The 12,513-nt window shown below is 51.1% G+C and overlaps 1 protein-coding gene and 1 long non-coding RNA gene across 12 annotated transcripts in view; one reads left to right on the top strand and one right to left on the bottom strand.

Annotated features, from left to right (window-relative positions):
* Positions 1-12,513, top strand: part of PLB1 (phospholipase B1) — a 184,447-nt gene that overhangs the window by 150,856 nt on the left and 21,078 nt on the right. For all 7 annotated transcript variants that reach the window (XM_049696313.1, XM_033425198.2, XM_033425196.2 and 4 more), the window contains 7 exons: positions 2,563-2,628; positions 5,771-5,831; positions 6,383-6,441; positions 8,399-8,466; positions 8,714-8,757; positions 8,975-9,074; positions 11,727-11,778. In XM_049696313.1, coding sequence (XP_049552270.1) covers positions 2,563-2,628; positions 5,771-5,831; positions 6,383-6,441; positions 8,399-8,466; positions 8,714-8,757; positions 8,975-9,074; positions 11,727-11,778 — 450 coding nt within the window. The remainder of the gene's footprint in view (positions 1-2,562; positions 2,629-5,770; positions 5,832-6,382; positions 6,442-8,398; positions 8,467-8,713; positions 8,758-8,974; positions 9,075-11,726; positions 11,779-12,513) is intronic.
* Positions 3,468-11,363, bottom strand: LOC117200779 (uncharacterized). Of its 5 annotated transcripts, XR_007471031.1 has the most exons (5): positions 11,028-11,363; positions 9,882-10,001; positions 8,945-9,091; positions 5,895-6,054; positions 3,468-4,778 (listed from the first exon to the last, which is right to left on the bottom strand). It is a non-coding gene; the product is annotated as an uncharacterized LOC117200779 (long non-coding RNA). The 5 variants fall into 5 exon arrangements; XR_007471030.1 differs by having other exon boundaries at positions 8,945-10,001; XR_007471032.1 differs by having other exon boundaries at positions 3,468-4,768; positions 8,945-10,001.

Here is a 12,513-nt window from a genome sequence, read left to right as displayed (position 1 = left end):
AACCCTGCCTCACGTAGTAGGTATGTCTCCTTGGAACGTGGCCCCCCCTTAAGTTGGTGCCCGGCCCTGACAGTACACACCTGGTTTGGTCCAAGCAGCACAGAACAGAAGAAAACCAGCTCTCCTTCACAGAACTTTACACCTAGTAACACTGCCAAGATGAACAAGACCTTTTCCCGAAACCACTGACTCACGTTGCTGTCTCACATCAGGTGGCTGTCGGGGCTGTGCCCACCGGCAGGCCACACCATCTTTGCACAGCTCTAACTAGGAGAACATTTCCTTGTGCTGGCCTTCAATGGGCTTAGCTTTCTACTTACTGGTGTTAGCAACCTCGCCTAGGAGAGCCAGCGGACTAAATGGGCTCCCTCTTCCCTCTGCTCAGCGCCAGGCCTTTAACCCAGTCTGACTCATGCAGACACAGTGCGGTCAACGGGCCCAGGGCACCCAGGCCGCCTGTCTGCCACTGTCCTGGACCTGTTCTCATTGTTCCCGTTCTGGCCTCACTCCCCACCGCATTCCAGTGTCTCCCTGACGCCTTAGTTCAGTCTCCCCTCTCTGGCCCCTCCCTCTACCGTTGGATCATGAGATGGAATAGGCTCTCCAGTTTGATTTTAAGCATGTCTGGAAGGGCAGGGAGCGTCTTTGCTCTCCGGTTCTTCCTGTGGTAACCACTCTGAGACTAGCTCCAGCCCCCAGGCCCTGTGCCCCATCGGGGCTCCCGTGAAGTGGGGAGAGAATGATAACGAGTGACCCCCCTCCCAGTGAGTCTCGTCTTTGAGGACCACACATTCCCAGATCTTGCAACCGTTCCTCAGCAATTACTGCACTTACTGGTTGCGCTATCCTCTGATGCTTCGCTACGTGATGCTTCTCATGTTCTCTGCCTGACCGGGTTGTAAGCCTCTGTATCCTCCCCTCATTCTGGCACCTAGAACAGAGCTCTGAACACATGGGGCTCTACAAAGGTGGGTATTTATTTATAGGATGCTCCCAGAGCGCCCTCGTCTGATGGTGAAGCTCAGGGGGCACAATAGCATTGGCCAGAGGCAAGCCTCGTTAGCCGGGGCGACGCGCCATTGTAAGCTCTGTCTCCTTGCAGTGTTGCAGATGGTCCAGGGCACACTTCCTGCCCTTGGCCCCGAATGCCCCCTCTGAATCATGTTGCAACTAGGAATGCCGAGACTCGGAGGTTAGGAGAGACGCGCACTGCCCAGGGAGCCAAGGTCTGTGCTGAGGGCTAGGGCTTTCATGTACCTAGATTTCATCCTCCAAGGTGACTGCTGAGACCTTCTCTTCCTCATCTCTCTGTATGACCAGCAGGGTCTTTCTCGGACCTGACTCCCGTGATCAGGAGGAATTCCCCGTGAGGAATGGCAGGAGGCCACTGCTGGTCAGGAGGCTTGGCGGGTCGGGCCTGGCTCTGCACTCACTTCCTGCTCTCCACCTGGAGCAGGTCCCTCCTCCACTCTGCCCCCCAGTTGCTCCTCATCTGTAAAGCGGGGGCATTCAGGGGTTGCAGACTCAGATGCAGTGCCAGGCAGGAACACGACTGTGTGGATGGGATCAGGTCTGGGACAAGAGGAGGTGGTAGGGTCAGAACTGAAGGGCACACGCCTCTTCGGGAAGCATTCAGAGTTGGTCTTCTCTCCTCTCCCTTCCTTTCCTCCTCTTCCTTTTTAAGCACCTTTCAGGCCAAAATAGAGCAGATGGGCAGTCAGCTCTCAACCCCTGGTTCGGATCTCCAATGACCTCTTCTCCAACATTCCGGTTCTTCCTACTTACTCCCATGTTATTCCCAAATTTTCAGACCATGGCCCTTCTACCCCACTCAGCGCGTCTTGTGAAGGTGTTGACAGCCCTGGGCTGTTTGGCCTGATCTCTGGCTTATGAACTTCTTATTGCTTCACTGTCATTTTCACATTTTCTCATTACCTGCTTTCCCCCTTTTCTCCTTTGTCTACTTCCTTCTTCGACCAACTTATCACCCACAACTGAATAGACCTGGATTCTTGACTGGGCGTGTGTGAAACTGATTGTAAAATAAATAGGCGAGCAGGGAAAGAAGAGGCTGTTTCACGAGAAAAAAACACAACCAGAGTATGTGAAGCCAACCCGAAGGGGGTAAGATACATAATTCAAAGGAGGCAAAATCATACTAATAGCAGCAGATATTAAAATACATTGATGATCATAACACTTTTTGGTGAAGAAAAAAGTGCTATAATGTGAATCTCTTGCCAGAGAAATGACAAAGGAAAGAAAAATCATTCTGAGGATTAGGGAGATGTTCAATTGTCAGGGTGAAAACAAAAGCGCAGAACCCTGAATAGAACATGTATGGAACCCTTTTTAGGCCTTTTATTGTGCATCCCTTGTCAAAGCTGTTATGTAAAATCCTCTAGGGAATGAATGAAATTATGTTTGTACGGTTCTTTCTATTTAAATGCAGAAGATCATGTTAAATAAATCTACAGGACAGGATTGTTAGTACTTAATGTTTCCTAAGCAATCTTCCAGGCTGTCAGATAACCTCTCCCTGTGGTTTCTTTTCTCTCCTAGAATGAACCCTTCCTGAGAACCCCCCGGAACAGTAACTACACATACCCCACCAAGCCGTCCATTGAGGTAACCCCCGACGCACGTCTGCCTCTCTCAGGGACAAACCATTTCCACCTCCCGGCGACTCGGGGCGTGGTGTGGGTTTCCGAGAGTTAGCTTAATCAGAAACGTACCCCGCTTACATACTGGAAATTGGAATGTGAAGAAAAGGCTCCTGAACCACAAAGTCCCAGGATTGTCCTAACATGTTCTCAAGTGTTTACCTGATGTCAGCAACCAACTAGAGGAAGTGCCTGTGGAGCACTTGTCTTTGACCTTTGCACAAACATCATTTCTGATCAGGCAGCTCAGCCTTTCAAGAAGAGATGAGGGGGAGGCGGTGGGTATGATGCACTGTCAATTTCCTGTCGTTGAGTGGGAAGAACCTCAATTCCGGGGGCTGGGCCCAACAGGAAGCTGACGCATATGCAGGTGGGTCTCCAGGGCTTGCTTGGTTCAAGTCAATCATTCTAGCTCTGAGGATTCAGGGCCCATGACTTTAGGGGCAGCTACTGCAAAGATGGCCTGAAGGATCCTGAACCACACCCGGCCTTGCAGGACCGGCCTGGTCCAGACCACATGTGTCGGCCACCAGATCAAGGGATCAACCACCAGTGTCGGATGAGCACCTATGGTTTGTCCAGTCTTGTGCGAGGGGCTGGAGGGCGTTCAGAGAAGTGTCCGCGTGGTCCTGCCCTCAGGAGTTAGAGGTCGTTCCAGACTGGACACCTACTGTGTGTCAGACACTGATTCAGGAAGATAGAGCAGTGGACCAGACAGATGGGTCCCACCCCTCATGGAGCTTACAATCTACCGGAGGAGGCATCCAGTAGACAGCTAAGCACAATCATTTCGTAGAGTGAAGACAGCTCTGAGGAAGGTGATGCAGGAAAGTGAGATGGGGCAGGGAGGGTGGCATGTTCTGATGAGCCGTGCAGACCACGTCAGGCCTCTCTGAGGAGGAGAGATTTGAGCTGGGATGTGTATGATGAAAAGACGCCAGCTATCTGGAGAGCCAGAGCCAGAGTCCCAGGCAGGACCAGGGAGTGCAAAGGCTCAGAAGTGGGGCTGAGTCGGGTGTATTTGATGAGAGAAAGAAGTCAGTGTGGCTGTGGGCGTGTGAATGAGGTAGAGAGTAGGTCATGAGACCAGAGGGTTTATTGAGGGACCGATCCCACAGAATCTGAATCCCTAAGAAAGAAGGTTGGACTTCAGGTGGAGCACTGTGGGAAACTGTCGGAGGTTCTAGGAGAAGGTGATGTAATCTATTTCACCTTTTTAAAGACCCCCTGACTAGTGTGGAAAATGGATTCGGGAGCAGCAGGAGTGATTGAGGAAAGACGTTTTATAAGCCAGCTGAAGCACTGAGACGAACTCACCTGAAATTATTGAAGAACCGTTAGGTGCTAAGCGCTGGGATGCAAGCCATGTGGTAATGCCACCATCCAGCCTCTCTGAATTCTCTTAGGCTCATGTTAGCCCAACAGAGGCGTGTCCCAGGCCAACCACGAACAAAATCCATTAGAATTGAAATGTCAGCTACATCTTGTCAGTTGGGCATTGATTGATTTATCTAACATGCGTATATTTATTGGATGCCTAAATGGCGCAGGCACTGTGCAAAGTGCTGGGTATACACTGGTGAAAACAGTGGTTCTGGTTCTGTCCTCTTGGATCTTAGTCTCATGTGTCTTTGCTTCTGTTGCCGGAAGAGTTAAAAACCCAGGCCTAGAAAGTGGTGGGATTTGTTTCTTTTTTTAAAATACCTTGCTATTTAAATTAGCCACAGACAGGCAACAGCAACATTACTTGAGAACTTGTTAGAAATGCAGAGTCTTAGGCAGCACACCAGTCCTGCTGTCTCAGGATCTGCATTTAACAAGACCCACAGGGGATCCGGGTGCCCTGGCATAGGGTGCCAAGTACAGTTCTTCCCTTGGAACAGACGAGAGTGCTCCATTTCCAACCTGGGTCTGTTCATCTGCATGGGATGGGCTTGTCTCTGGCTCACCAGTTCTCTGAGATGTTTCTAAAGTGCTCACGGCTATAGAATTTTTTTTAATTGCATCTTCCCCAGATATTTGTCATCTGCGCACAAACGTGTTCTTGATTTCAGTAGAACTCCCACACAGAAGGACTCCATCCGTGTGATGAATTGAGCAGTTCCCTGGAATAAACTAAATTACATCAGATTAAGCAACTAATATTTAAAGGAAGTTTCATTTTTGCTCCCTTGTGAGAGGAGTGTTTTAACAAGGCATGTCTGCCTCATCATCTGACCAAATGAAAGAGACAAGCTTCCAAAGCCTTTGGCAACCACACGCCTAGAGAATCAGTCAACCGGACAACAGCTGTGTGTGGAGCCCTACTGTGCACTCAGCCCTACTGGGCTTGTCCCTCAGGCCCCTCTGGGCATATGCAAGCGTCTGCACTAGGGAAGGAACTCTATCTTTCCCCCAACTTCTGCGCCCTCTGCTTCCCTCCCCATCCCCTCCTCCAGCACCTGGCAAGTGTGCCCTATATTCCAGAGACAAGAGAATTGGACTGAAGGTATCCAGGTTATAGACGTTAATTTATATACATACAAGGAATTGTTTGGCTATTAAGTTAAATACACCAAAAGAAATGATATGCACATATTCAGAAATGATATGCAGAAACCAGAAACTTTGCAGTTGTAAAAATTTCACATTACTGTCCTAAATATATTGTAATTATTGTTTTGGTCCTAGCGTTGTAATTAGTGTACATTAGTTTCATGTTAAACGACACCACCAAAACCCACATGGAACCTCTTATTAGGCATCCAGGTCTGTGTTCCTTTGGGAGACCACCTGTTGCACACCTTCACTGTTTTCTCCCCTACTTTGGATGACTGTGGGCTCCATTTAAGGGTGTAGATAAGTTGAGGTGGGAAAGACTGTGGGTGTGCATGAGTGTGTCCACACATCATGTGTTTTGTGCATGGCGGGTGGGGAGAGACCTATTTTCTCCTCTCTGATTCCCCTCTCGCTCCATCCACAACTCACAGCTCTAGCCTCACATGATCCCCTACAGTAACATAATTCCAGCCTCCACCAAGAATTGCTTAGCTAGTTCTTCCTGGGCTGAAGCTAACCTTCCTGCACAGTGAGTGTCGGGTGTTGTGTCTTTCCTCCTGTTGATTTAGAACTGGGGCAGTGACTTCCTGTGTGAGGAGTGGAATCCTTCCAACAGTGTCCCCACATCAGGTGAGTATAAACATCATCACCCCCTTCAGTCAAGGGCCCCCTTCAGTCAACCTACACACACACCTTGGAGCCTTGAGCAGGTCTTGCTGATTCCCGTGCAGTGCAGACCTTGATCCCGGGTAGCCCATGACAAGCTAGGCTGCAGCACTGCTGGGCTCCCGGGCTCTCCACAAACCACACTTCTCCTCTCGGGTTAGTCCCAATGGCAGCCTTTCAGACCTCCCTGCCCGGTGAGGTAGGTATAGTCAGGGATTGGGGTCCTCTCTACCTGTGCTCATGACCCCCCCGCCCCCCACCCAGCTGGAGCTTTCCTGGACCACTCCAGTGTGAAGTGGGCTCCTCTCAGGATGGATGAGAGCCATCAAGCCCATCACCTTCAGTGCCTTAGTTGCTCTGAATAGATGGAAAATACAAATTTTCTAAAGCCTTAGGCTGGAAATAAGTTTAATGGGAACCTGTGGGATAAGAACAGAATCTCAGACTCCTAGCCAAGTTAATAGTTTCAAAGGAAGACCTCCACTGACCATCCATCTTTTTTCCTGTCTCCCTAGTCCATGAGCTCCGGCCAGCGGATATCAAAGTGGTAGCTGCCCTGGGTGACTCGCTGACTGTGAGTACTGAGCTGGGCCAGGCCCTGTGCGGAATCACCTCTTCCTCCACATCAGCTCTGTGTTCAGCATTTAGCCGAGAACGTACCTGTGTCCGGCAATGAGACATAGCCAGGCAGCCGCAAAACACCAGCAGGCGATCGAGAATGCCCTCCCCTCCTCCCTTCCACAGCCTGGCTCAATACCACCTCCTCCACGGGGCCTCCCCTCCATCCCCTGATAGAAGCCGTCCATCCCCCTTCCCCACTGTTCCCAAGCGTTTCATCTGTGTGTGTTAAGGCAGCGGTCCCCAACCTTTCTGGCACCAGGGACAGGTTTCGTGGAAGACAGTTTTTCCACGGACAGGGGAGGGGGGCAGGGGAGGGGTTCAGGTGGTAAAGTGAGCGATGAGTAGCGGTGGGGAATCGCAGCTGAAGCTCCGCTCGCTTACCCGCCACTCACCTCCGGCAGTGCGGCCCAGCTCCTAACAGGCTTCGGACCAGTACTGGTCCGAGGCCTGGGGGTTGGGGACCCCTGTGTTAAGGTACTTATCCAAGTCTGCCTGCCTTTACCAGGGAACTCATCTCCTTCACCCAGACTCCTAGGATGGTGGGTCTTACCCACACACTGCCCAGCACCCGCTCACCCCATTTAAAGATGTGTTTGTGGGGGCAGAGGGGGCCCAATACCTGCACATAGCACAGTTTCACTAAAGGAATTGTATGGGCCAACTGTTTAGCTATTGTCTGTGTGTGAGACACTCTGCTAGCAATTCAGAGGGAAAATAAGTATGAGATGTAGTCTTAACCCTCTAGAAACTTGTCCAGCTGGGGAAATAAAAAACACTTACACAGAAGAAGGTACATAATCATATCGGGGACAAACCGGACTTGTGAAATCAGGTATTCATTTCAGTAAAGAACAACTTCTCCAGATGGGTTTGAGTGTGTTTTAATTTTGGTATGAACGTGGGGAAAGCTGTGGAAGGAAGGATACACACCAGGCTCTTAACCATTAATTGATCCTGGTAGTGTGTATGTGAGGGTAAGGGGTGAGGAGGGAGGGGACGTAGAACCTGGAGCAGGGGGCAGGTTATTAAAGTAGGGGTAAGTTAGTAATTAAAACGTCTTTGTATCATTTCACTGGTTATAGTGAATGCATACTAATTTTGTAATTTTCAAAGAGGAATACTCTCTTTTTTTAAGATAGGGCCTTTAGAAAGCAACTATACTCCAATAAACATTAATTTAAAAAATGGGGCCTTTAGAAAAAGCGTAATGGAGGAGGCAGAAATTGACAAAGGTGTTAGAGAATGAACTGGAGACATAATGGCTGGAAAGGAGGAGTTTCAGCATTCCCAGAAAGGATGGAGTGGCTGTTAGTAGGCCGGTCCAAGGCCCTCATGCTTCAGATCAACTTGTTTAGACCTGAAGGTTTGTGTGGACAGGAAAGGAGGCGGTGAACAAGGAAAGGAAAGTGGAAACCAGGTCATGGTGAGCTCTGGATGTTGGTGAAGGGGTTTGGCTCTGACCCTGTGAGTAAGAGACACCCACTGGAAGGTCAGAGTCAGAGGGAGGCGTGAAGGAACAGGTGTGCTTGGCAGAGCAGGTGGGCAGCCCCGTGAGATGGGAAGAGACACTGGAGACCGTGGGGTCAGGTGGACGCCAGAGCCGTCCATGGTGAGGGGATGAGAGTCTCACCTGGAAATATGGCAAAGGGAACACGAAGAAAGGGACGGAAGCCAGAGAGGTTGGGGAGGAGGAATCTTGCTTCTTCCACAACTTGGTTACTGGTTGCGTGTGGAAGATTGGGAAGTCAGGACGACTGCGAGATTAAGTGGCCTGGGGAAAGGCTGGTACCATTTTCAGAAAAGGTAAATCCAGGTCCCAGCTGCTACACCAGGGCAAGAGGGCCCCTCCCCAGTGCCCCCAGCCTGCACCCGACCCAGCCCAGCTCTAGAGCCTTCTCTTTGCCTTTCAGACAGCGGTGGGAGCCCGACCCAGCAACTCCAGTGACCTCTCCACAGCCTGGAGGGGACTCTCCTGGAGGTGAGGGTGCTCTCCACTCATCTCTGTTGATGACGCTCCCCACAGAAGCATGGGTGGTGTGTTTCCCTGTCACCCCTCCAGAGATGAGGCCGGGTACTCGAGGCCCGGTGCTGGGATGCAAGGCGATGCCCCGATGCTTCTGTTATTCCTAAGGGAGATGGGAATCCTGCCCCAGGGCAGACTGTCTGGTTCTGACTCAGAAATATGATGACCTGTGATTTTAACAAATGTGCTTTCTCTTCCCCAGCATTGGAGGGGACGGCGACTTGGGGACCCACACCACACTGCCCAGTAAGTAGCAACACGGAGAGGCACCATCACTGTGGCCGTAGCAACCCCTCCCTGAGGCCAGGGCCCTTCCACTGAGTGAGGGAAGAGAAGGTTGTCTGTAAGGAGAGAAGTCAGCCTGCCCTGAAGAGACCCAGAAGCGTCCTGCCCACACCTGTGCCCCAACACTGTACGTCCATCTCCCTCTCACCTGTGCTCTCTGCTCCTTCCCTCTTCAAAGACATTCTGAAGAAGTTCAACCCCAAAATCTTTGGCTTCTCCGCCGGCACCCGGGAGGAGACGGCCGGGCTGAATGCAGCAGTGGGAGGGGCCAGAGCTCGGTGAGTAGACGTGGGTACTGGAGGGACAGAGGAGGGCAAGGCCGAGAGATCGGGGACGAGAGAAGGGTGGTGTCTGGGACCCGGGCCCACAGACGGGCCGTAAGAGCCGTGGTGCACGGAGCACTTCTGCTGCCCGGCCCTGAGCTGCCCCCTCACGTGGATCATCTCCTGTAATCCTTACACCCTTCAAGATGGGTACTAGCGTGAGGACACAGAGGCGTAGACCGTTTCCTGAACGGCCCAAGGTTATCAGAGCGAGGGACCAGAGGAGCCAGGATCAGACCAGGCTGAATCAGAGCCTTCGCTCTGCCCACTGAGCTGTTAGCACCTCTCAGGGCAGCGGGGAGAAGCCCTTGAGGGTGGCCGGACAGGAAGCATGCGGCCAGGGCGCAGGGTGCCCTCCTGCTGACTCCAGCTGGTCTCCCAGCCCAGAGGAGGCTGGGGTCGAATGTGCAGGTGACAACTCTCAGCACCTTGGGGACACAGAGCAGGACCTCACGGCTGGCCGCCCTTCCCTCCTCCCTTCTCTCGCCTCTGAACCTCCAGCCCTTGACTCTGAAAAAGCCGTATGTTGGCACTCGGGAGTTAGATGGTATTGACACTAGGGAGTTAGATGGTTGAGCCTCGAAACAACATGGCGGTTGTCTGTTTGCACTTGGATTTCTGTGGTTGACAACAACCCAGATAATTAAAGTTGAAATGCCTGATGGAGTTCATTGATTTTCTGCACAGAGCGTGCTGGGTCTTTGCTTTGTAGAAGGGTTGCTGCACTCAGATCACCAGGGAAACAGAACCCGCTTGACTCACCCTGTTTACAGGGAAAGTTCCTTTCAGACGCGGTAAGGAGGGCCCCACGCTCGCTTTGAGCCTCTGAGCCACAGGAAGCGATGTCAGGTCCTCAACATCATAAGCAGGAAGAATTATTTTCTGCAAAAAATTGGGCTTCATGGGGCCATCATATCAACCTCTAGTTGCTGGTATTACCATTATTATTTTTTTTAGAGCCCAGGCTTTATTAACCAGGAATTGATTCCTTAGTCTGTTGACATTCAAGCCCCTTTCCCCGTTCCTGCTTCACTTCTCTTAAACTGCTTTTTCTATTTCACTGCTGCTTGGTGTCTCCATCAGGCAGCAAGAGTACCTGGGGAGGAGTGGCAGGGGAAGTAGCCGAGACATGCAGCTTCTTTAAAGCCTGACTTCCCCTAGTGCCCTTGAGGGCTTGTCACCCGTGGATTCCCCTGTTCATAGCTTGAACCTATTAAAAGGTTACAGGGATTTCTGTGGTCACCTTTAACCAGGACAGGCTTTCTTTATAGCTTTCTGACACACGCATCAATAGCAGTAGCATGTGAGATACGGTCCTGAATGTATTAATGAGAAACATGGCAGGGATGGTACCACGTATGCTTGGCCACATGCCCAGCTCACTGTGGACATGCAAAGATTTAAAATGCCCATTCTGTACCAGTTACTGCTTTTATGATTTCTTCCATGGAAGCCTCCATTGGCTGTATCCCTTCTCACATACATATCTTTTTTTAAATAACAGTTTATTGAGGTGTAATTGACGAGTACACTGTACGTATTAAAAGTGTACAATTTGATCAGTTTGTTATATGCATATACCTGTGAAACCGTTACCACAATCAAGATGATAAATATATCCATCACCTCCAAAAGTTTCCCTGTATTTCTTTGTAATCAATCTCTCCCTCCCGCCCCTTCCTGTCTCTACCCCACTCCCTGGGCCCCAGGTAACCACTGACCTGCTTTCTTGTCCCTATAGATTAGTTTTAATTTTCTAGAACTTTACAGAAACAGAACCATAGACTATGTACTCTTTTCTTGTCTACCTTCTTCCACCCAGCAAAATTATTTTGAGATACATCCCCATTGTTTTGTGTATCACTAGTTCATTCCCCTTTATTGCTGGGTAAGCTTCCATTGACATACCTGTCTCTCATCCAGAAGCATTCAATTACTCGTTCATGGCAGGTATCCAGGAGGTGAAGGAAGAACTAGTCCTGTCCGTATTTGTCTCCCCCGTCCTGTTTTGTTGCAAGTGGGAGAAGTGAGGAGATGGGGAATGGTGTGGAAATCCAAAGGAACTACAAGGAGAATAACAAAAGGATTAAAGGAATGGAGAGTGGGACTTAGAGGTAAAGGTTAAAGGAGTCGTGAAGCCTGGAAAGGAAAAAGCTGAGGGATCATTTGGGACGATGAATGTTTTCAAATATACAAAAGGTTATTTTTAAAACAGGCAGCCAAATAAGAACTGAACAGGCTCAGTTCAGTTTCATCCTGCAGCGAAAGAGCTGGATGAAGTATAAGGGAATGTCCCTGATGGGAAGGTCGAGCAAATCCCCCTGAAGTGGCTTCAGAGGAGCAGGCCTGCAGAAGGGGGTGGGGAGATGCAGATTAGCCCTTGGCAGGGTCAGGATCAATTACGGCTCCAAGGTCCAGGGCAGATCTTTGAGTTTTCTAAACAGGTTGAGATTTCTTGAGAATTGAAAGCCTTGCAATGCATTCTGAAAGAGTGAACTTTATATAACATTTTTCTTCCTGAAACATCTCCTTGCCAGGCCCAAATCCTACAGCTTGAGCCCTCTCTCGTGAGCCAGCCCTAATGTCCCCTTCTCTTCCCCCCTCCAGTGACATGCCGGCCCAGGCCCGGGACCTCATGGAGCGAATGAAGAACAGCCCTGTGAGTACGGGACCCCGGGCCGCCCCTGGAAGGTGCTCTGCCCGTAGCTGGGGTGGGTGCAAGCCGCCCTAAAAGAGCCCCCTCTGTATCACTGCAGCTCAGGCTCTTGGCTGGCCCTTAAGAGGGGCCAAACGAGCCACGAGGAGCAGGCCTTGCCGCCCAGACGCCGCCCGTCTCTGCCGCCCCCTCCCCCCAGGGCCGGCTGCAGGAGGTGAGAGGGGCAGAGGGTGGCCGGAGGTGGCAGGCCTCGGCCTCTGGCGGCTTTCCACTTTACCCAGGAGCTGGCTTCCAGAGCCCTATTATGTAAACTTTGGCTTCTAAAATTAGGCAGCTCATTCCAACCCTTCCTCCTTCCCGCTAACCCGGCCCCTCTAAACCTCCCCACCAGCACTTTTTTAAACACTCTGTGTTTATGCCTTGGAACTCAGCGTCTGGGAGGACTCCTATTATGGCGGCGCTGAGTGGAAAGCAGGCTCCTCCGGGGGCCGCCCCGTCCCCCTCCCAACTCTCAGTCCACGAGGGGCTCCTCCTCCACCCCCCTCCCTGGACCCAGGCCTGAAGAGAGGCCAGCTCTGGGCTTTTGCTTCTAGATGTGTCTTGTGCCCTCGGCTCCTCTGAAGGCCTTTCGATCCCATTTTAGGGGTGGGTTAATACACACCACCTCCTCCTGGACCGCAACTTTCTTAAGAGGATCTCAAAGGGAAAAAGGTCCTCTGTACTGAGTGAGCACACACG

Source organism: Orcinus orca, chromosome 13 (assembly GCF_937001465.1).
Source record: "Orcinus orca chromosome 13, mOrcOrc1.1, whole genome shotgun sequence".
Taxonomy (NCBI): domain Eukaryota; kingdom Metazoa; phylum Chordata; class Mammalia; order Artiodactyla; family Delphinidae; genus Orcinus; species Orcinus orca.
This window is presented reverse-complemented; position numbering and strand designations above follow the sequence as displayed.